General features: G+C 39.2%; 1 protein-coding gene across 1 annotated transcript in view; it reads right to left on the bottom strand.

The window, feature by feature from the left end:
* The window catches only part of LOC135705192 (organic cation transporter protein), a 74,974-nt gene that overhangs the window by 15,530 nt on the left and 35,247 nt on the right, over positions 1 to 24,197 (bottom strand). Inside the window, exon 2 of the mRNA XM_065226796.1 lies at positions 7,391 to 7,793. Within this exon, the coding sequence (XP_065082868.1) occupies positions 7,391 to 7,793 (403 nt within the window). The remainder of the gene's footprint in view (positions 1 to 7,390; positions 7,794 to 24,197) is intronic.

The raw sequence follows: 24,197 nt of genomic DNA, 5'->3' as shown, positions 1-24,197 counted from the left end.
GACAATCGAAAGACATAAGTTCACCTTAGACAACATGGGTTCTACTAATTATTTTTAGTTTACTGAAAAAAATATAATTGTATATTTTGATAAATTTCACAATCTCTTTAATTGCTCATTGATTGATTGAAAGCAATATTGAAGTAAACATATCCTGAAAACAATGATTTTGAAAAATAAATAGAATAAACCAATATGGTTGTGGCATTAAAATTGATTTTTCATAAGCCATTTGTGAAACAGCGTATTTGCTTTCACGAAATCAAAGTTTGTTTATCTTTCTACAGTTTCTATGTGCAAGTAAAGGGCGAACACGAAATTATTGCGACACATTCAACAGGGCATAACTTTTTTACCATTGGGTAAAAATCAACCAAATTTTGCACACTTTCTCATTCATGTGTATTGTGTACATGCTGTCAAACTCGAAGTCGTGTTTTTCGATTCAACGAAAATGGAGGTGAACCAACGCGAGTTGAGAGAACAAATTCTTTCCAAACACCTGGAATTTCCTGACCTGTCGCACCGGCAGTTGGGAAAAATGTTGAACATTCACCATTCAACCGTCTCCAGAGTGTTGAAGCGGTTCCAGGAGCGGTTGACGTTGGACCACGGCAAAGGAGCTGGAAGAAAACCGGGACCGGAGAACAAAAAGACGGAGGGAAAGGTGAAGCGGATGATTAAAGCAAATCCCAACGTCTCAAGCCGTGATTTGGCTAAAAAGATCGGCATGTCGCAGAGCTACGTCCAGAATGCAAAGAAGAGAGCTGGACTACATACATACAAGGTACAGAACTTCCCAAACCGCGATAAGTGGCAACAATCGACGACTAAAACTCGGGCACGGAAGCTCTACGAGAAGATGCTAACAAAATATGGCTGCTGTGTGATGGACGACGAAACGTATATAAAAGCCGATTTTAAGCAAATTCCGGGGTTGGAGTTTTTCACCGGCAAGAGCAAGTTCGATGTGGACGACAAATTTAAGAAGAAGAAAATGTCGAAGTTTGCCTCCAAATATCTCATTTGGCAGGCCATCTGCTCTTGCGGACTGAGGAGTGAGCCTTTCGTGACAATGGGCACAGTAAATGGCGAGATCTACAAATCTGAGTGCCTCGAGAAGCGCCTTTTGCCGTTCTTGCAGCAGCACGACGAAGCTCCGCTATTTTGGCCAGATTTGGCATCATGCCACTATTCTAAAAGTGTCCTGGAGTGGTATGAGGCCAATTCTGTCCATTTTGTTCCAAAGGACATGAATCCGCCAAACTGTCCGGAGCTGCGCCCGGTGGAGCAGTACTGGGCAATAATGAAGCGGGAACTTCGGAAGAGCAAGAAGACAGTCAAAGACGAGAAGGACATGTTAAGAAAATGGAGAAAAAAAAGCTGAGAAACTGGTACCGGATGACACTGTAAAGACTTTGATGGAGGGCATCAAGCGAAAATGCGTTCAATTTTACACTCAAGGCTCCATCGATTAACTTTTCTTTTGATTTTTGATGTAAATATATGTATAAAACTACCTTAAAATTTTGGTTTGATTCTAAACATTATAAGAAAATTGGCATGACATTTTCGGTGTCGCAATAATTTCGTGTTCGCTCTTTATTGCAACGAGGTTATAGTCCACCGTTGAGTCATCGAGTTTTGTGAAATCCTCGATAAGTGTGATTTTCTCCCCTTTAAAGCAGTTACAAAGTGAACAATGCCGCTTTGTTACGTTTCCTTTATGAAATAGAACAGGTGGAAGCTCAATTGGTCCCGAAAAAATCCCTTTTCCCGGATGGTTCTCGAAGTGTAACTCGATTTTCAGCGTATGAAATCGCTTTTCACCATATGAAATTGCTGCTATGGTTTGGAAGGCAGCTGACTGACGCTCAAGAGGCAGTTTCTCGCAGTCCCGGTCCGCACTGATGCAGGTTATCCAAATCGTCATCGATATGCAATTACTGAAGAAGACTGGTCTGATTTAGATTGTTTTATTTGTCGTCAATCTAGTTTTAGCACAATATGTAGGAAGCATATAAATAGTATAAATACATAGTTCTCCTAGCTATCGATATACGTGCAGAAAGATTGCTTTAATTTAGTTTTGGACATGGTAAAGTCAATAGAATCGCAATGTTTATTGTATGCATGATCACTAGACTGGCCCACACAAATAAAAGTTCTAATTTTCCACGGGCCATAGGTTTGTGCCTTTAGGTGAGAAAACCATTATCCAAAAGTTTCAGCTCATTTGGTTCTAAGATGAGCTGGCGCTTTTAGATTGAATTTTGTATGGTGAATTTGGGTAAAATACATGAAAAAATTACACTCCTAAAAAGTTCCCTTATTCTCGATTTGATTCAGATTTTTCTAAACTTGTAGTTCAGTTAATGAGTAACAACTTTAATGAAGATTGCATCATTAATCTAGTTAGTTTTATTGAGATATTCGGTTTTGAATGTATATGAGCATTTTGTATATGAAAATTTCAACCAAATCTCCTATATAAACATTAAACCAAAAGCGCCAGCCCGTGTAACGCCAAAAAGAGCTGAAACATTCAGTTTTATGTATTCCCATCATATTTAATAAAGGAACCCATAATTTAAGAGTCTAATTTGACGCCTTTCAGTGCTTTGTTGACACTTCTCCGTCGACATTGTTGGTACCGGTTCAGCCGCAGGTGCTGGTTCCTATTAGGGAACATGCATGATTAGCTTAGCATTGGAGGAGGGATGGGAGGTTTCAGATTTTGTGACCCTTCATGTATTAAGTATAGCAAAATACGCTCCGAGGGTCCCTTAGCAAATTTGGCTGAAATCGTTTTTCGTAGTCAGCATCGCTAAAAAAATCATCCTAGTTGCTCTGATAAAAATAACCATAAAATTACAATAAAATATCACAAAATACAATAGATTCTATTGTTGACAATTCTATTTATTGGTCAAATAATTAAATAGTCACCACAATAGGTTTACAACAAATTCTATGAAATCAAAATTTTGCACAATAAAAAAAAAATATTGTAATGAGATCAAATCGTTCGAGAAAAAATTGATATTTTTATGGTTACGGTAACTAACAACCCCCCTTTTCTGTTGTTAATGTCTTATTAACAATAGATTATATTGTACATAACAATAAGTTCTATTGTATTTTTACTGTTTTTGACAACCATTGGTTTTATTGTATTGTATGGTTTATTTTTATTCGGGTGGTCTATCCTTCGGCATTTTCTTGCCCGAAGCCGAATAATTTTACGCAATTTTGCGATGCAGCAATGAGAAAAATATGTCAACTTGTGAGCTAACTTTACTTTTGGGTTAACTTCACCAATTTAATTCCGATAAAAAAACTTGTTGATTACAGGGTACAAAACACCCTACATTCAGTTTGAATCCAACATGTCTTCGAGTTTGACGTGTTGGTATGTATGGGTTTCTATCAAGGGGTAAGTCACTCAACACAGTGTACCGGAAGTACATTTGGCACAGCTTGGGAACATCTATTGACACACTTTCGGCACAATCTCGTAGGCATTGGATTGTTCATTAAATAAAATGGGAGCACTGCTGGACAGCTGTCATTGAAGTTGTTCACAACATTACGTGCTGTTTGACTGTGTATTTCGGAAACATACTCTAATTGAATATACTAGAGGAACTCAGCAATTCACTTCTCGGTTCAGATTTAAATTCGAAATGTAGGCTTCCGAGGGCTGTCGATTGCTATCGATGCCGGTCACAAGTCTTTCAGCTACTGCGCAAATGGAGTGAACTACGAACCGGAATGCAAGAACAATTTGGATGGATTGGATCATGCAGTGATGGCGGTTGGATACGGAAAACTCAAAGGAGAAGATTACTGGCTAATCAAGGGCTCCTGGTCCAACTACAATGAGCAATGATAGATATGCTTTGATGGCGGTGAAGAGTAGCAACTGTGGCATTACCACCGATGCGACATATGTAAATTTGAAGTGAGATTTCTGTTTAAATTAGAATTAAGTAAATGAGAAGTTTTAGTTTCGGATATGTGTCATATTACACGACATGGAATAAATGGTTTTCGATGTTTGTAACAATAAATAAAAAAATATAAGTTAATTAGGTTGAGTTGGCACCCGTGTGATTGTGTCTTGAAATTAGTTCGGTATTGTTCAAGTGAGTTTGGTTTGGTGGATGACCAATTAACCACTTCATTCGAGCAGATAAAATGACGTTTACTACCACTCGAACTTTGAAATGAAACATTATTTTAAGATTTTTTCTTCTAGAACCTCGAGAAAAGTAGCCAACATTTGTGCGTTTCACAAAAAAATAGAAATTAGTTGGTCCAGTTTTAAGAAATCGCTGGTAGAAAGTCACGCAAAAACTGCTTGACAAAGTGGTCAATTGACCGATTGCTGGTGATTTGCTGCTGAAAAGTAGGTTCCTTACAAGGATGTGGATCCTGTCACTCCCGAGCCGTTGCCTCAACATAACATTTAATGATTCCACTCACTCACTCGAAGCTCTTGTCCTTGACTCACCACGATTCACAGATATCCCCCGGGAAGTTGTTCTTGGAGAAGACGCTCAACGTTTTACCATCCTTGGATCCCTTGATCACCTCCAGCAGCTTTTCAAAATTGGCCTTGTATTTGTCATTCTAAACCCGAACCAACCCCCGTCCTTCTCGATCCGCTTCAAGAAGTCGATCTTCTTCTTACTGGTCAGGAAAAAGATGGAGCACCGTAATCGCATCGGTCAACTCGTAACCCAGCAGCCAGGTCTGCAGCGAGGTCGATTTGCTGTAGATGGTTTCCTCGTCTACGCCGACCGGCGTCAGAATGCAATCCACCTTCTGGAGCGAATGGAGCGAATCATCATGCGAAAACTCTGGTTCCTCCAGTTGGCGTAGAGGTGGTTTATTCGTCGGCAGAAGGAATCCTTATCGAGCACGACATTCGACATTTTCGGGGCCGTTCAATTATCGCATACAGTTTTCGATGCGGTGACACTTCCGGTTGCTCTCCGGCTTTTTTTTTATTTGTTGTGTCCTGTTGGACGGCTTAGACCGCTCACGGTCCATCTCACCAGCATTACTTTTTGGTTGTCACTAGACCGATGTTATCCTTGCGAGTGCAAACCAAAACATTCAAGCTGTCAAAATACCGGGTTGCCAAATATACCTTAATATTCGTATTTTACAAAAAAAAAAAATATGCAGCTTGCACACCTGTGGCACACCTGCGACACACTGAGAAAACTGTTGACCCAAGATTGATCCCTTGGTATCGATACGTTTGAGAACGGCGGCATATTCTTAGGCTCTGAACCATTTGGTGGATTATTTGAACTTTTGGTTATAATTTGATAGACGGAAAGTTATCGGTTAACCCTGCTATCCGAGCGTGGTTACTTCTGACAGACAAGAAGTTGAATTTTGACAACCTTGGCTAAGAAAATAACTTTCGAAATGTCACTTTTAATCACGAGTTAAATTTAACTCGACAAATGGTCACACAATTCGATGGCAAAATTAACAGATTGCTTTGATATTTCATAAACATGGTGGTTTCAACATGTGGCTCAGTAATAGATAGCCCTCGGGTTTTTTTATAATTAAAGCAACCACATATTCAATTTTGACAGCCTTTGGACGACTTGAACCAAAGATAGAGTGATTTTTTTTTTAAATTTCCTATGTAGTAATTTTCAAAAATCTGCATCCAACCTTTTTCGTCACTCTAGTATACATTATATCCGTTGAAAAACAGCTATGTTAACTTAAAACTACTTTTCTCATTTACTCATTATAAAATAATAGTTGCGGTAGAACTCTACGGTAATTTTTACGGTAGAGATCTACGGACGGAAATGGTTTTTAAGATTCGCAATACACGCAACTTGCACAATAAGTGCCGTCAGACATAGCGAGCATCATCTCTTATAATTTTAAGTCATGCTCACATAAATTTTCTCTAAAATTATCTTCATTTTTCTCTTGGAATATTCCTGAGGATTTTATTACCCTTCAGAAAAACCATGGAATTCTCCCAAGGGGATTCAACTCTGTACTTACTAATGTGTGCCGCGAGTTTTAGCTGTGTCGAAAGCTGTGCCAAGCGCTGTGTCGAACGTGCCGAAGTAAGCCGAAGTGTACCAATCAAGGTGTCAATATCCCATGACTTTGGCAACCCTGAAGTTATAATGACTTTTGTGATTGTGTTTTCATTTTCAATTTCTTCTATGGTTTCTGGCAAACATTAAGCTTCATTCTCATTTGAAGGCGATCGGAGCTGGCAGCGGAAGAGGAACTCGATGCCATCCAACCTATACGGTGTTGCAGCAAATTCGACCCGTCCAAAAGAAATGTGTGCAGAAACAAAGGTGTAAACTGATTGATAGTCGATGTAAAACAACCTACAAAATATGAAGTCCGTTCAAGATGGTTCTCAAAATGAAATCGAAATAAAAAATTTGTTTTTTAAGAACTCTAACTTAATTTCGAAAAATGAACATAGAATGATATGATGATATGCGAGAAAATTTTGATTTCTTCAGCAAAGAAATTAAATTGTCTATAACTATGTAGAAGCAAGTATGTCTTTAAACTTTAAAAATAAAAAGTTAAATCAATTAATTTGAAAAAAAGAGGACTATCTTAGTTACTACCTACACAAAAATGAAGATCTACTCTTGAAGACAAACTCTTACCAAGATGTCAAACCTCTAGAGTGCATAGTTTTAAAAGATATCGATATTCGTCGTGAAATTTTGCGATTATGACCATAGTGCCGGGGAGTGATTGATTGAAATTACGGCAAGCGTAAAAAGCTGGATTGTGTTTAAACCTTTACAAAACATCGAGTAAGTGAGAGTTGACTGCACCTTCAAGAAACTCTCGCTTTCATCATCATCAAGTAAAACAATATTCTTTCAATCCTCAAGAGCAAACACTTCAGTGAAGGATATTGAAGGGTCGTAAATAATAATAAAGTATAGATAAAAAAACTGTAGCGCTGTATTATTTACATTGTAACTGATCTTGAAAATGATCAGTAATTACGACAGATTAATTGACGCTCAATACAACTGATACAAATTCTACCAGCATGAACGTACATACTCGTAATCGTTTGTATGCATTCCAAACATACTGCTCTAAAAAAAAAGTAATTTACTATCTCAAGTAGGACCTCTTGATAGTAAAGCAAATGCGCTATCGCTTCCACCTTGAACGTAGACTTAAAATCATGTCTATAGCAGAATGCTAACCTTCGGCACGTGATGTTTGACTCATATACCTACAGTCATCTGCATCGCTTGAATACCGACCGTGTGTTCGAACAGCGTGACAAAATGCTCGTTCACAACAGAGCAATTTGTCAAAATATACCTCCATGCATATTATAACTCACCTGTAACGGCCTGAATCAGCGCAAAGCACATCAGCGTATGTCGTCGACCGAATTGATCCGAGATCCAACCGCTCCCCACGGCACCCATCGCCGCTCCCGCCAGAAAGCACATCTCGACGATGCTCATCATATGCGCCCGGTCACACACCAGCCCGAACTCGGTGATAACTGTCTGGCCGAAAATACGGGAATCGAACTCGTACCCCTGGCAACTGACAAGATCCAGTGAGGACCCGTTCACCGAACCGAAGTAGTCGGTAAAGTTCAGCTCGGTTAGCTGCTGGTAGGGTGCGTTCAGAAGCGAACATTGACCCCCGTTGGGTTGCGTTAGATTGCGCCATAGCTCGAGCGGTATCGAGCGGAGGTGCGCTGGGCGGGCACACCAGAAGTCGCGGTTTGCGGCCTGTGTGGGGGATGGAGAAAAAAAATGCAAAAAATTAATCATATGGGGAAATGAAATTGAATTTAATAACCGGCCATTATACGGGGATAAACCAAGCGACGACGATCGACGACGGACGACGGAAGCGTGAAACGAACGACAGCCACGATTAAATGTTGTCGGAAGAAGGTAAATGACGGGTTGGGGCAACGGAAGAGTATTGCGATCATTTTTGAAGAATTCATTCTAGATGGGATCTTATTTCAAATCAGGACGTATTTAAAATGAAGAACTGTGGCGTTGATTAAAGTATCTTTGGGAATGGCATAAAAATTTCCACGTTTGTCAAAATTTAAGAACACATTTTTAAGCTGATCCTAACTAATGGGTAAATTACTCAATTCTCAGTGTGTGTCAGCTACAGACTAGTACTCACTACCGGCGTTAGTGGTTGGATTTAAATGTTCAAAACAACAACTAATGGTCAGTGGGCGGGACGGTAGGTGGTCAGTTCCGCTGCACGTAAGGAGGTGCGTAGTGCAGCATTAAATATGCGGGTTCGTCGCTTGGTTTACGGACTCGTTTAAATCCTCAGTCAATACATTGATTCGTCAGCGTCGTCGATACCGTTGTTATTAGCGCATTCGAATCGATCTGCTATTTTTATCCACGCTGCTGCCGTTTTAAAATGCATGTACAATGACAGCATTTCAAGGTCTTACCAGTAGGTATGAATGTGTATACAGGTGATTCCAGCAGACGGACGTGCTGACGTAGTATTTTTATTTTATAGCAAACTAGGCAGGTATTTGCCGCTAACGATCATTTGCAAGTGTTTTTGCTGTCACCCTGATCGATAACTAAAGGACAATAAAACACGATTGTGAATAATGATAATGTGTATCACATTGATGATGACTTGATTGGAATAAACTGCTATTTCATTTCTACAATAGCAGAATTAGGTGTTCTAGATTGTCGGCAGAAGCTGTTCACGGAATGATTGGAGTTATTTGAATTGCAAAAATACTGATGTAGTAAAAATTATGCGATTCAACAATTTTATAATTTTTGACTAAATTTTGAATAGATCGCATATTGAATAGAATTTTGAATCAATTGACTTGGTTCGCAATCTTTAATATACTCTATAAACATAAATATTGCAAATACCGTAGACCCCTGTATCACCAGTAGAAAAGCGAGATTCTGATTGCCTTATTTGCTGTTTTGTTTTGATTCTGCGTTCCGTTTCGCATTTCACTTTTCTCCATTCCATGTGCTAAATGATGTTTGAGCATTTTTTAGTTTGCACGGCGTGCAGATTAGCGGGGTTCAAACTAAAAAGTGTTCAGATTAAGAACGGTCAGATTACCGGGGGTCCACGGTACAACGCTCAGGTCACAGTAACGAGCAATAGAAGTTAATCGATTTTTAATCGACGAAAAGAGATAGGACCTATTCATGAACACTAGTGGTGCTTTCCCAACGGCCAGCGGGAATTCCATATGCGGCCCATGGAGTGAGTTTGTGCGGGTCGAGGAATGCTTTCACTTTAAATGTGGCCCGTGAACTGGCAAACTATTTCTTATGCCTTGTACAAACTACGGAGTCATAATATGTTATAACAATTTTCAACAAGAACAATGCCATCAACATGTCCCTATAACATGCTCAGTATAAACATAGAATTTGGGGATTTTATCATTCTGCAGCTATAAATTTGTGAAAGCTTCGTCAAAGCCTTCAGTATACGGCGGTGTTTATTGTAAAAAAATGTCAGGAACAAAGACAACGTATGAATTTATATAAAAAAATATAATTTATAAAATTTCGTTTTTCACTTTGATTCGTTTAAACTAGGTTTAACAACAGTTTTGCTTTCAACCACGCTCTTTGTGATAGTGTTGGTGAAATTATGTGTACGCTCTCGACAAAATCCTTCCATTCAATGGAATATTCTTTTCTATAATGCAAATACAGTCAACTCTCTTACCTCGAAAGAATTATTTCGGAGAAAGATTTCGGATTTGTTTACCAAACTTCAAACAACTGATCAGTTTGGACAAATTTAGACATTGCAATTCATTAGTTTTAAAGGTCCAAAACAAGGAAAGCTCCACTACAATGTCATGATGTGAAGAACTGTGGAAATGCTCAAAGAACGCTATATTGAGATCCGGCGTTAAAGCCCCAGTAAGGACGTATTAAAAACCAAAAATAAGAAGATGATGATGATGATGATGATGATGGTCCTACCTCTTACCCCTACAAAGGTTTGAGCTGGACGATTTATCTTTAAGATAATTAAATATGACATTTTAACCAGGTTAGCAAACAAAATCGAACTGGTTTCAGTTACTGAGTAACTTAGTTCCCTCTAGAGTTTACAGTTGCTTCACAGCGATATAAATGTGGAAAAGCTCAGGCGTCCACCTCTTAGCTCGCCTTTTTGTCCACCTAAAATATTCATAAGTTTTAAGCAATCAAGAGTTAATGAACAATCAACAAAGCATCCTATTACACTAGCAACCCCGCAATCTGATGCTATCATAATTTTCAGCAATGTCAGGAATGCTCACGAACCCCCAACATTTGTCAGAAAACTTACTATTAACTCAAGGTATCTTCCAAATAAGCTTCAAAATTGCATTTTTTTTAATAAATGTGAAACTCAGTCTTCTATATCCGTAATACGTGCGCGAGGCTCACACCTTTGTAGACTACTTTTTTTTTAAATTAATCTACTATTAAATCAAATATTAAAAATTCATCATCACCATCGTGGCGAACATAAATAGTTTTTGCAGTGCTCTAATTAAAAAAGTCGTAATGACAGCTATCCATATAAAATAATCCGTTAGAGATAACTTCGTCAAGATACATAATTTGTCAATTCATAAAAAAATCACTGGATAACTGTTTAAAAGACAGCTTTAACGTGTGAAATGCAGTGTCTTTCAAATTCTGTAAGTGTTGCTGAACGTTTGATATGTCTAGGCATCGAATTGAAACCATTTATTCCTTTATAATATAATGAACATTTTGAAGCACAAGTCAAGAAATGTGGTGTTCTTATTTCAGCCGCGTTTCTAGTATTATATCTATGAAAGTCACTTCCTCTTTCAATTCGATCACACAAATATCGAGGCAGCAAACCGTTTATTACTTTAAAAATGAACACCATAGTCAAATATACAATTCTTTACTTCACCGACAACCATTGTAAGGCGTCTAGCATCAAAGTTGAGGAAGTGAATCTATTACATCTCAAAATCAAACGCATTATTTTATCCTGCTGTAATCTCGATACTTGTGTTGCATTAGCCAGAAATAAAATGGAAGGCAAAAGTCTAGATGAGGAGAGATGATTGAATTGTATAACTGTATTTTACTGGCAATAGTTAAATCGTTTTTCAGTCGACATAGAATTCCATACTTCTTGGCCATTTTCTTGATGACATTGTCAATGTGAGAGTTGAACTTAAGTGTGTCATCAATAATCACGCCAAGATGTTTAATCTCCCGAACGCGATCAATGGTCTCATCATCAATTACAACAGAGACGTTCTCATTTACTCTATTCCACGAAATTACCATAAATTTAGTTTTACTTGTATTCAATTTCAACTGCTTATACTTCAACCATCTACTTAGAGAACGCAAATCTTCATTCAAGTGTAAAACGGCATCATCTAAATCCTTAGCTGCAATGAATAACACAGTATCATCTGCAAAAAGATTAATGTCGTAAAATCGTAAAACACGTCGCAAGTCATTAATATACATAATAAATAACAGGGGCCCTAATACACTTCCCTGGGGCACTCAAAGGTTATTCCCCATGGGACTGAAAACATAATCATTAAAAACAGTCCGTTGTGTTCTGTCAGACAAATAGCTTTCAAACCATTTATATGCAGTACTCGTAATTCCAAAGCGCTTGATTGATCTTAACAACAAGGGCCTAGAAATTGTTTCAAAAGCGCATTTAAGATCCAAAAAACAGCAACAATCGTATCTTTACACTCCAAGATATTTCCCAACAAACATTGAGCGCTGATTAAAAGCTTATTCAGGCAAAAATATGCTTCTTCAGCTAAATAATAGCTTATTCAGCTTTTAATTAGCTCAAATTGTTTGTTGGATTTTCCACTTCGCTAATACCAAATTCAACGGAGTTTCGCAAGAATGACCTTCCCGATATCCCGATTGTTCTGGTATCAACAAACTATTACTATTTAACTACTCCAACAGCTGGCCATTAATAACAAGTTCTAAAATTTTCTCTAATGTGTGCAACATGTGACGAAACTTTTCGGCTTTAATCGTTCCAGCAACTTTTTGAATAGGGACCACTAAGGATTTCTTCCAAATTTGTGGTACATGTCCAGTTTGTAATGATTCATTAATAAGGTCCAGCAAGATGTGGCCAATGACATGAAAGCAATCTTGAATAACTCTAGCATTAACTCTAAGTTCATCTAATGCAATTGGGTGAAAACCTTTAAATCTACAACTACTATTAACTGGATGTTTCATTTTGTCAGGTTCATCGACCAATTCAATGGATTGATTAATCAATGAAACACTGTCTACAAAATAATCATTAAACTTAGCTGCAATTACTTGTTCTGACTGTTCTAATGCGCCATTAAAAGTTATGGACCGCGGTTTGCAATTACTAGGTTTTAATAAAGATTTCAAAATTTTCCATAACTCTTTGCTGTTGTTTTGATGTTGATCAATCTTCCTTTGAACATATTCACAACGAGTTTTCTTTATCGATTGTGAATACTTGTTACACGCGATTGTGTACCTATTCCAATGATTGTCATTATTTGATCTACAAAACTTTTTGTACCATTTGTCCCTTTTCCATTTAAAACGCAAAAGATCCAAATTGTACCAGCTGTTCGAGTTCTTCAAAGAAACAAACTTTTACTCAACTAGTTGATTAGTACACGTTTTCAAAGCGTTATTAAGAACAGCTGTAGATTCATCTAAGTTACCGGCCGCGAATGGAAAATCCTCGCTCCTCTCATCAAGATTCGAAACAGCTTGCTTCAAATATTTCCTTTAGCACTTCAATTTTACACTTCATTTTTCGAAGCGTTTACATTAGAGTGGGTTTCCCACTGCTCTTTCAATGCTTATTCTGGTCCCCATTCGCGTAGGAATTTTAAATTTTTGTATGGGAAACGGAACGATCATATTCATTTGCTTACCAAAAATCTAAATATAACAGTATATAACGCTGAAAACAGTAAAACGTAGCAAAACATTGTGGCACTTTATTGAAAAATTCATTTGGCATCCCCTTGGATCCTCCTATGAATTGTATATGTTACACTAAGGTATAAGCTGCTAAACAAAATTATGTCGAGTTTAGCTGCTTATACCTGCTAACATGCAAGATACACCCCTTTAAAGTTAGTGTTGAAAAATTATTAAAACGTATGTAAATCGTTTATAAGAAGAGATAGCGATTTGCTCCATTCAGCAAAATTGTGTATTTTTAGAGCACTTACAGCTTTGTAGAACATTGAAAAACACAATCTAACAAGTTATGGTAAAAACGGTTTTAAGGGGGTACTAGTACCAACAAACATTGAAAGCTGAATAAGCGCTTATTCAGGCAAAAATATGCTTCTTCAGCTAAAAAATAACTTATTCAACTATTAATCAACTCAAATTGTTTGTTGGGAGTGTTAGTACTCCATTTTCACCTTATAACTTCGTCCACTTGAGAGATAGAAAATTGACATCTTGCACAAAGTTTCTTAAAATGACTTCATCTTAAATTTTTCCATAGATGTTCATCAATTTCCACAAGACATAAAAAAGTTTTTTTTATCTTAGTTTAAACCCCTCTTAATCAAAAATGTTTAATTCTCAATTAAAGTACTTAAAAAATGAAGAAACATTCTACGATACATCAAAATGCTACACTCAATAGTTTCGTCGCAAATGGCCATGTCCCTCTATTTTTGATTTCGTCCCACTGTGCGCCGCTCTTCCAAGATATATAATAAATTTTTATCCAAGTTCACTCAATTCGACCAAGACCTCAGAACATCCATTATCTTTTCCAAACTTCAGTAAAGACGATGAACCTTTTCTACGAATTATCCTAAACATCTGGGCTGCTGGAATATTTCGACATCTCTTGTACAGTTCCAGTGCGCAAACTCTGTTAAGATTTCGATAATGAGCAGTACAAGTACAGAAGTATAAAATTCTGAAAGTCAATCGTGAAACAATCCCCTCACAACGCCCCTGTACCTGGCATCCGGGGGCTGAAAGGTGCTGGTTGGTGAGTAGTAGGCTCAGATGTAACATTCCTGACTTATGCCAATCTGGCTCTGAATGCAGCCCCCATGAAGGACCGTGTCAACGCAAGCATGGCCTCCCTGCTTGCATAGATAACCATGGGATCACGATAAGCGACTACATTCAATGAGTATAGTGGCCTGAAGGGGGGATCCAACAGAATAGAGAAAAACGGAGAGAAAAACAAAAAACTACAAGGAACAGCCTTATGGGGTTGTACGCAATGGCGACGTAGGACTACGTGGTCTTATATAATAAATCCTATTTGTCAACTGCAGCAGGAACTTGTGTTTTGTGTAGGAATAGGCACTTGAAATAAATGGCCCACAGCAACTCACGATGAGCCACTGATTCTGGTCAATAGCGCTGCAGTTTCTTCCTCCTTCTATGGATGCTCATGTGGGCTGCAGCTTGCTGCTTGCAAGCAGCCTTTTGTTGTGTACTGGAGAACACCACCACTCACCACACGCGGTGATTGAATAAACACCGTTTGGTGAGACCGGACGGAATTCAACTTTTAAATCTGTGTTAGGGAAATCGCTTTTCGCAGGCAATCGGTGATAATTTGAATTATCATAGCAACAATTGCACATTCAAGAAATTTTCAGTAGTGACAATTTAAAAAATGATAAAGTCCTTAATTTAACAAACGCGTAGAAATATTTCTGATCCATTGGCGATAAAATTATTGAAATTGGTCCAGGGGCAGCTGAGTGATTAACATTCAAAATCTTTCATAATTTTGTTACATGTTCCATTTTCGGTTTTCACAAAATGTACCCCCACATAGAAATAACAGACGTTGTTCTACGTCAAAAGTAGAAATTGAGAAAAAAATATGAAGGACAATGCCAAGTCGCCGGACAGTGAAAACGGAGGAGGAAACGTATTTGCAAGGAATGGGATAATGCGGAGATCACCAGTGTCAAACCTGGTGACCACAGCGAGTTGCAGTAGTAGCAAACCACAAGGAGAGCAACTAGTACTCCAACGAGAGCTAGGTCTTGTGCTAAGACAGATGTTCACACCGAAATTCAGCAGTAGCACACCCCAAGAGGGAAGACCAAAATCATGGAGGTCAGGAGAAGGATCAAGGATAAGAGAACCGTCCACAAGACAATAAAGTAAATGGTGACGGGTCTCCAATCCGCCATGATTGCTGCCGAACGTGAACAGGATGCACTGAGGACGGGAGCCGGGACTTCCGAAAGGGCACTGATCGAGGCCCAGGAGAAAGCAACAGCTGAAGCGCAGGAGACGCCGAAGGGACCCCGAAATCCACGCTCGGAGAAGAGCAAAACGGAAACGGCAGGAGAGAAAAAGGATTAAAAAAACTAAAGAACGACAAGGCAGACAACAAGGAGGAAGGATGGCGTACCGCAGAGAAGCCGAAGGCGAAGTGGAAAACATGGAAGGAAAAAGAAGTAAAGACGGAGGAAGAACAGAATAAAGAGCAAAGCATAGGACAAAACGACGTACGCAGCACCCCTCCGGAAGGTTCGAAAGGATCCGAAGTTGAAGGAACTAGGAGAGAACGTAGAGAAAACCAAGCGCACCCAGCAAGCTGAGATGCTCTTTGAGCTGAAGAAGGATCCTTCAATCAAGTGCTCAGCCTTCAAGGAGCTCCTCGAAACGTCTCTTGGCGAATGGGGCGAGCGTAAGACCTCTATCCCAGGACACAGCGGTCGAGTGCATGGATCTGGACGAGATCAGTACAGAAGAGGAGCTTAGAAGTGCATTTTGATCTGAGAGATGTCCCGATGTCAATCCGGATGAGGAAGGCGTACGGTGGCATGCAAACGGCGGTGATACGGCTTTCGACAGTTGCAGCGAACAAGCTGTTGGAGGCGGGCAAGGTTGGGTGGTCAGTGTGCTCGCTTAAAGTCACTCCTCGGATTACCATTCAACTGGAGCGATGCATCAAGTGCATGGGTTTCAGTCATCAGGCGAGGAACTGCAATGGCCTTGACAGGTCTGATCTGTGCAGGAAATGCGGAAAGAAGGGTCACATTGAAAGAGCCTGCACGAAGCAGCCCAGGTGCATGCTCTGCAAAAATGAGGACAGAAACAATCATACGACGGGAGGTTTCAAATGCCTAGCTTACAGAAAAGCGATGGTCAGCCAACAGTAATGGAGGTCACCCAAATAAACTTCAATCATTGGCATATAACAACAGAAAAAAAGTGCGACGTTGCAATCTTTGCGGCATCTCATCGAGTCGCTCTCGATAACGGTAACTGGGTGGCAGATAGATCTGGGAGGGCTGCAATACAAGTTATGGGCAGATGCCTTATTCAAGAAGTGATTGCGAGCTCATACGCAGGTTTTCGTGATCACCAAAATTAACGGAATCTTCATATGCAGTTGCTACGCCTGACGGCTTGCAATACGAATGTTTCACACAAGCCCGCATTTACGAAAATAGCGAGAGCAGATTAACGAAAACATGTTTTCATTGTACCTGACCATGGCGCTCTGGAGCCATTTATCTATTGCATATTCAATCATCATAGTGCTGTTAATGGTGGACTATTTTAAATCAACACCCCATCACGACATCTAGGCGGGAAGTTGCATCAGATCTATATCTTTCTCCACCACCGCCTCCAGGTTTCAATTTGAATGATAATCTTGCATTACGCGTTGGAATATTTTAATTGTAACACGTTTTAAATGGAAGCTTTGTTGGTCAATATTCAGATAGCAAATGATGTATGTAATATCTTGTACAGTTGCATCAATGAATTTACTTTAACTTTTTTTCTTTTCCTGCCGGGCTATGATGCTTTTAAACGAGCTTGTGCCTTAGTGTTATTTGTAGCACTTCCAAAGTTATTACCAGAGAGCTTTCTATGGCAACCAATGCATGAATTTTTATATTGGGTGACAAGAAGCGCATTTATATTCCATGCTCAGGGAATCGAGAAACTCGAAAGATTTTCTAGACCGGACTCCTAGACTCTTCTGCAACTTACGATGCTATCTACAGCCTATCTTCTAGCCTCAGTTATGCGTAAAGATATTTCAATAAATGGTTTTAATTTCAATAAAAATGCACAAGTGATTGCTTGTAGACATGAAAGTCAGGAATGGGATCACATAACAAATCAGGAAGCACAAGAAAAATGTGAAGAGTGAACTAAAATGGGATCGAGCCCAGCGATGAAGCGTGAGTGTACTCAATGTCCAATTTGCCGAAAGCCCTAACTTCAAAATATCAGTGGCTAATTTTATTGTCTCATACCTCAGGAATGGTTTTGGTAAAAGTTTAAGTTGATAAGAAATTAAAAAAATTAATCCTCTCGGGTGTGACACCCTAAGCACCCTGGGCGGCCTATAAAGCAACGTCACTGCTCGAGCTCCAGTTGTTGATAGAAAATAAATAAACGGAAATGATTTGGGGAACGCGATACCGTATAGCCGTAAAAAAACAGTTTCTGATAGCCGATCAAATCAATGATCTCAAAACGGTTGGTAATATGCCGGAACATAAGCACATGCTCACTGCTCAATTTAAGTTCAATGTCATGTGCATTCGGTGTTGTTTTGGTGTTGGGATCGCCTTCCACTTCCGATTCTTCGAGAGCAAGTTTTGCACTAATCGGTTCAGGGTAAATGTCTATGTTATTGACTATGTTTTAACCTTTGTAAATCAAACGAGACCTTATTAAACAATCACATTTTAAAGATACCTTGCGACAGTTTGTAATATGCATTCACGTTGATCTACTAGATGTTAAGTTATGAGATGGTTACCCTAAACCTCGCTGATTTATCTCTGCATCTTTTACTACCAGCTGACAAAGGCAACATAAAAAAATCTCAACACAAAGAACAGTAAATGAACTAGTAATGCGATCGTAGAACTCGCCCACTGTCTACGCATGGGTGAAAGATGTACAATAAAAAAGTTACTTCTCTAGGTCATCAACTTTTTTAGGTATTCGAAGCAGTCATCGCGTTGTTGCGTTCAGGGTAGGTGACCCAATAGTGGGGGAACTAACTTGTTTAATTTATATAAAATGATCTAAGCATGCTGCCTAGCATAGTAGCATTAAAATTTGTTGCCTTCCATCTCTATTTTTCGGGGAAAATGTAATTTTACAGTTGAGCCCAGAATTTTATTGATAAATTCTCCTCCATTTATAGGAACCGTGTACCCATAGTTGCGGTACCGACTGGTTAATGTAACGCTGCCATCTTTTCAGTCCGCGGCAATAAGCCTACACCTATCGATACTAAACATTGCACTTGAAAGATGGTAGCACAAATGTTTTCTGCACCAAGTGCGATAGATTTTGATCGCAAGCATAATGTTTATAGATTCCGTTATTATGTGCAACGGCTACGAAATGTTAAAGTAAATATGTTTATTATTATGATTATGCAATTTTAACTAACTTAACATTTGAAACGTGTCATGTAGTGGCATAAGAGTATAAGAATTAGTAATCGATAACAAATCCATGTTACTCTATTGATCTTGAAAATCAGCATTCATTCCAGTACCGCAACTTCTTCCTCGCAACTGTAGGAGCACCCATAACTATACGAGCGTTTACCCTACCTATCTTCGTTGTTTATCAAACGGAGATCGGTTCACAAAGTTGTGCGTCGTTGAGGAGTAGTACGGCATAAGACTATTGCGAGCCTGTCTGACAATCCATTAGTTATGATAAAACGGAAGTGAGGAATTGCGTTGTTCAGGAGGCGGTTTCTCCAACCGGTGCAGGAACTCGTTGATGGTACGTTGATATTAACTAGTTCCTGGTTCTGGTTTCCTCATTCTGTAATCTACTTCCTTTTGTGCTGTTTAGTTGGATAACGAATTTCATAACTGAACATCCATTTCATGTTTACATGAAATTGTTCAGGTTGTCAGTGCAAGTTGCGTTATCACATTAACTATTAATAAGAAACAGCTGGGCATATAACATGAGTTATTTGAAAAAAAAAAACGGCTGTTAAAACTTGTTCTAGTTTGCACCACTACTGTGCAGTGTGTGCTGCTGTAGATAAATACAGTTGGTTCTACATCGCTATTTTTTCCACGGAAAATTACGTATTCGTCATTAGAAAGCAATTTAGTTCTGCTACTCGGCTTGCTCATCACCCGATATTCATAAAGCGCACGTTTATCTTTAGTTGCTGTAGAAAAACGTGTCATAATTATAAACTATTCACATATATACATGCTGATTTTCAAGCACTCTGATAAGCGTGACACTTCATGCCATATAGCAACTAACCATTATTAAATAGAGAAAGGGAAATCCACACCTAATTAGTCCAAACCAACACACCTCATAACAGTGTCATACCACAAGGTCATCCGACCTCCTCAGTTGAATGGTTCTTGAACAGCGGAGGTCCCTGGGATAAACTCGGATGATTGAATGGCTTGAATAGTTGATTTGTTTCCGCATCATTTCGAGCACCGATGCCAACCCACGCAATAGGCTCGTTTGTATGATGTTCTAGATTTGAATATAAGTACTCGCTCAAAAGAACGTTGGTGGCCTGAGAAAAGGCAGCAGTTGGGATCGATTCTTCTATCACTCTATATGGATGCATTGTAGGTGAACGCTCCACAGCAACCAAGGCAATGGTATCCTTCCTGATTCGTGTCTAAATCATGTTCCCACTTGATACCTCGCGCCGCCAGGAAGCAGTCGTTTTATGTTTCCGTCGATGGTGTTTTGATTGAACACTTCAGTAATCACTGTGCGACGGGATGAGAATGACCAACATATCAATTCACATGGGAGGTTCTCAAATTACGATTTTTCTTTGTGAAACGGGATACGTAAAAGAATGAAGTTGTTTCAGGTGCGGAGATGAAGTAGCCTGTGGCTAAAAATCACGTTAATAAGGTGCGGTACACAAATTACGTATCGCAAAAAATCCTGATTTTGAACCCCCCACTCCCCTTTAATTTGATTTATTTTTTAAATTGCTTAATCTGTAACGTAACATGTAACAATAACCCCCCACCCCCATAACATTACCCCCTTCTCAGTTTCATGCGTTACGTATTTTGCGCATGAAGCCTAAAGATTACAAATAAAAAAACTTGTTTCAGGAAGGAAAATCAATGTGATGTGTGATGCGAAACAGTTTCGTTAATTGACGCAGTGTCGACATGTTTGCACTTTTAGTGCTCTCCTACAGTTGTTGATTGAGATCTTTAAGCCTACCATTGCATGAATTTGTACATTGTGTGGAAGCAAAATGATATCCATTGTACCTATATCGAAGTTGAAATAATCCAAAGATATCTGATTATCTGATCAAAATGGTCATGTGAGTCAATTTTACCATATAAACCACTGAAGGTAATGTCTTTGGAAATAATGTCACTATCATGCAGACAATCGTTGAATGGAACCTATCAGTATAATATTTTCCATCGTCCATCGCACTGTTTCCGAGAGAATGTAGGACAACATTTACCTTTGTATATATGTATGTAAGGTAGCCACCATCACTTGTCTTGTATGCAGCTCTACTTAATAGCAAGATCAATTTGAGCTACTGATCTGAATTCACAATATCGCTGTATGAATGGCAAAAAATGTAGGACAACATTTACTTTTGAGCAAAAAATAAATTTTACTGTTAACTCTCACATCGCTATGAGCAATGAACCAAGTACGTGCTGGAATTCGGTTATTTTGACTCTCGCCTAATTTTTTAAAATGGCGTATGCGAAATTTTTCAATAAATCTTAGCACGAAAACGGTCGTCTTATTGAAATGACGTCTGAGACAAAGTTGTAGGTAACTGGATTTCTTTTCCAGAAAAAAAAACATACTGAAAAATAATCACAAATTTTCGTCAACGAATAAAATAATAACTGGTAAAAACTTCTATAACAGAAAAAAAAAAATTATTTTTAAGTTTTTTACACTTTTGTTTATCTTGAGAGTAAGTAAATAGCAGTGGTTTGGAAACAGGAACAATTTATTTATTTATTTGTTATTGCTTGTCAACGGATAAAATATAAACCCCAATGACAGATGACTATATATATCAAAACATACAATATTAACATAAACATCTTTTAAAACAATACTCATTTTTCTCACGGGACACATTAAAGTCAAAGACATTGTAACAATTATTGAAAACGCGGCACATCTCAGCACTGGTTCGTGTGCACCATAGTTGGTCCTTGAACGTCGATTGTTGAAGAAAGCATGCATACGGAGGTTGCGTAGACGAATGTTAATGTCAAGGAGACTAAGAAGTGTAGATCAGTCGACGTTCCCCTGCAGAAGATCGTCGATGAAGCACACCCTAGCTACGTTGCACCTTCCTTCTAATAGCTCTAATCCAATGAGCTTTACAGCGACTTTCAGAGCGTGGGTCAAGCAAAGGAAAATGTCGCAAGCAAATCAAACAAATTAGTGGCGCCGGTGGTGAAGTGGTAAGCGTGATTACCTCTCACCCCAGCAAGCCTAGGTTCAATCCCAGTCGTCACCGCCGGAATTTTCTGAGGCATAACATCTCTGATCACGCCTTCCTTCGGAAGGGAAGTAAAACCGTTGGACCCCGGTTCATGAGTTGATGGGTCGATAGGTAGGGTCCAGGTGTGGGAGCTGCCTCCTTGGTGTCGGTAGCATTGGTGCTCAGCACGGGAAACAAGATCGACGTAAAACAAATTAAGAAAAAAAATCGAACAAATTTTCTCTGAACAGCTTCAATCCTCTGGATAGCGTGTTGATAGAATGGAGACCAGACAACGGCTGAATATACCAGTATAGGACGAACTAGAGAACAATATAACGCCTTCAGGTAATACACGTCCTTGAAGATTTTGGCGAAACGGAATAAAAATCCTAGGTGTGATGAAGTCTTAGATACGGCATAAGCGGTATGGCCTTTGAACGTCAGCTTGAGGTCGAGTATGATCCCCAATCCTTAGTTGTTTCACGTTTCAAGCTCGTCCCTTTTAAGGCTTAATCGTGCAAGTACATCGCATGTTTTTGACCGGCCATCTCGAGAACTTGGACACATTTAATAACATCCTGTTAATCAGGCACCAATCATCGAAAACATCTAATTCCTGCTGTAGAAAGTGGGCGTCTTGAGACCTTTTATTACGTAGTAGAGCTTCAAGTCGTTGGCATTTGAGGATCAGGTTTACATCATTCTTATACAACAGGAAAACGAATGACCCCAGGTGACTGCCTTGAGGAACACCAGATGCAACGGAGAACTGTAGGGAAGCGTAATGGTCGATCTTATCAGACATAGATCTGCCAGTCAGATAGGAATGAAGCCAGGTTACCTTGAACACCCATTTTGTCATATTTAGCGATGGCAATGTCATGGTTCGCTTTGTCGAAAGCAGCAGAGAGGTCGGTATATATATGGCGTCAACTTGATGGCCACTCTTAATCTCACGGATAATGAACGACGTAAAGGCGGTTAGATTGGTCGCCGTTGAACGCTTGGGCATAAAACCATGTTGATCCTGTAAAATGCTATGCGAGCATTCTTTAATCAAGTTATCCAGAACACTTAGCTCAAATAGTTTGGAAATTGCACTTAGTGCAGCTATACCGCGGTAATTAGCAACTGTCCGTTTGCACCCCTTTTTGTGAATAGGGAAAACAAAAGAATCCTTCCAGCACTCAGGAAAACGCCAGAGGTCAATGACAGGTTGAAGACCGTGGTTAATGGGGAGTTTACATCTGTACGGATTTACTCGCGCTAGTGTACTCGCCAACTAGCACGAATTTCAGTTGCTCCTGAAATTTCATGCTGGTAGACGCTGATGCCCTGTTTACATTATGCTAGTGTGCTAGCCGCTAGCTCATTAGCGCTAGTGAAATAGTATAAGTGTAAACACCCCATAAGGGCGTCGCGAGAGTGTTTAAGCAGCGTTTTAGGACTAGTGAGGGAATACCATCAGGACCAGATCCCGTTGAGGTTTTCATCTGCTTCCCGGCTGAAATCACCATTTCACTGTGGATGGTGAATGGAGAGCTGAACACAGACGAATGTGGGACGTTACTAGTGGCAGATGCAATATCCTGTGCATGAAGAATTTCGTCTGAAAAAAAAAAACACTGCTGAATTGCGTGCGAAACAAGTTCACGATATCGACAACAGAGTTGACATCCGTAATGCCGTCGGTCATACTAGAATGCAATCCTGTTTCTTTCTGTTGTTTGTTCACATAGCGCCAGAAATCCTAAGGATTCGCTTTGAGACTGATGGGCATTGTATAAGCTAATATTGAGGCGTTTGTAGTCTTTGTTAGCGCGTTCGTAATTTGCTTTGGATATTTGATATTGGACTGATCTTGTGGAGTGTTACAATTGGAATGAAACATTTCAAGACCAAACATTGAAATGGCCTCAACTCCATTTTGTAAACAAACTTTATAAGGCAATTTTCTCGGGAACCGAAACCTACATTCGCAATCCGAAATCACAATCGGGTAGAGGAGAACTTCCCCTACCTGTTCATTATGTTGTTTTGCCTTGGCGGACTTCTGTTCGCGAGAAAATGGCCTTACAAGGTTTGTTTACAAAATGGAGTTGAGGCCTTTTCAATTGGGTTCTTCAAGGGTATTGAGGTAAATGCATATTCGTAATCTGCATTCTAAATGGAAACCAAACCCAAAATTTCATCAATTTTGGTACAACTATTTTAAATAAAAACGATTATATTTGCAAAAATCATCTTATTAGCGCTCCTCGGTGTCACTTTGTATGGGAGCGAGCTGTCAGTTTGTCAAACAGTGAAGTATTATTTTGCTTTAAATCTTGACTTAAAAATCGAGATGAAAGTGTGTGGGTTCGAAAAAAATATCGCTGTGCTCAGAAAACGAAGTTCTTTCAGATGATTAAAAAAACCGATATATTTTTCAAAATTAAAGAACCCTATTGTTGGTCTTGATTTTATATACTTGTTACTTGAAACAATAGCGTTGCTAAGGCTTTGCTAACAAAAATAAAGTCTTCGGTAGCTTTGATTTCAATTACATCAATACCAGTTGGGGGCGACCCCGACGTAGTGGTTAGCATTGATACCTCTCACGCCAAAGTCACGAGTTAAAATCTCACCCCCGAACAAGT

This window comes from Ochlerotatus camptorhynchus, unplaced genomic scaffold, assembly GCF_037179485.1.
Source record: "Ochlerotatus camptorhynchus isolate MF236.1 unplaced genomic scaffold, CSIRO-AGI_Acam_v1.1 ptg000261l, whole genome shotgun sequence".
In the NCBI taxonomy this organism is placed as follows: Eukaryota; Metazoa; Arthropoda; class Insecta; order Diptera; family Culicidae; genus Ochlerotatus; species Ochlerotatus camptorhynchus.
Note: the sequence above shows the minus strand (reverse complement) of the source record. Positions and strands in the feature narration are given on the sequence as shown.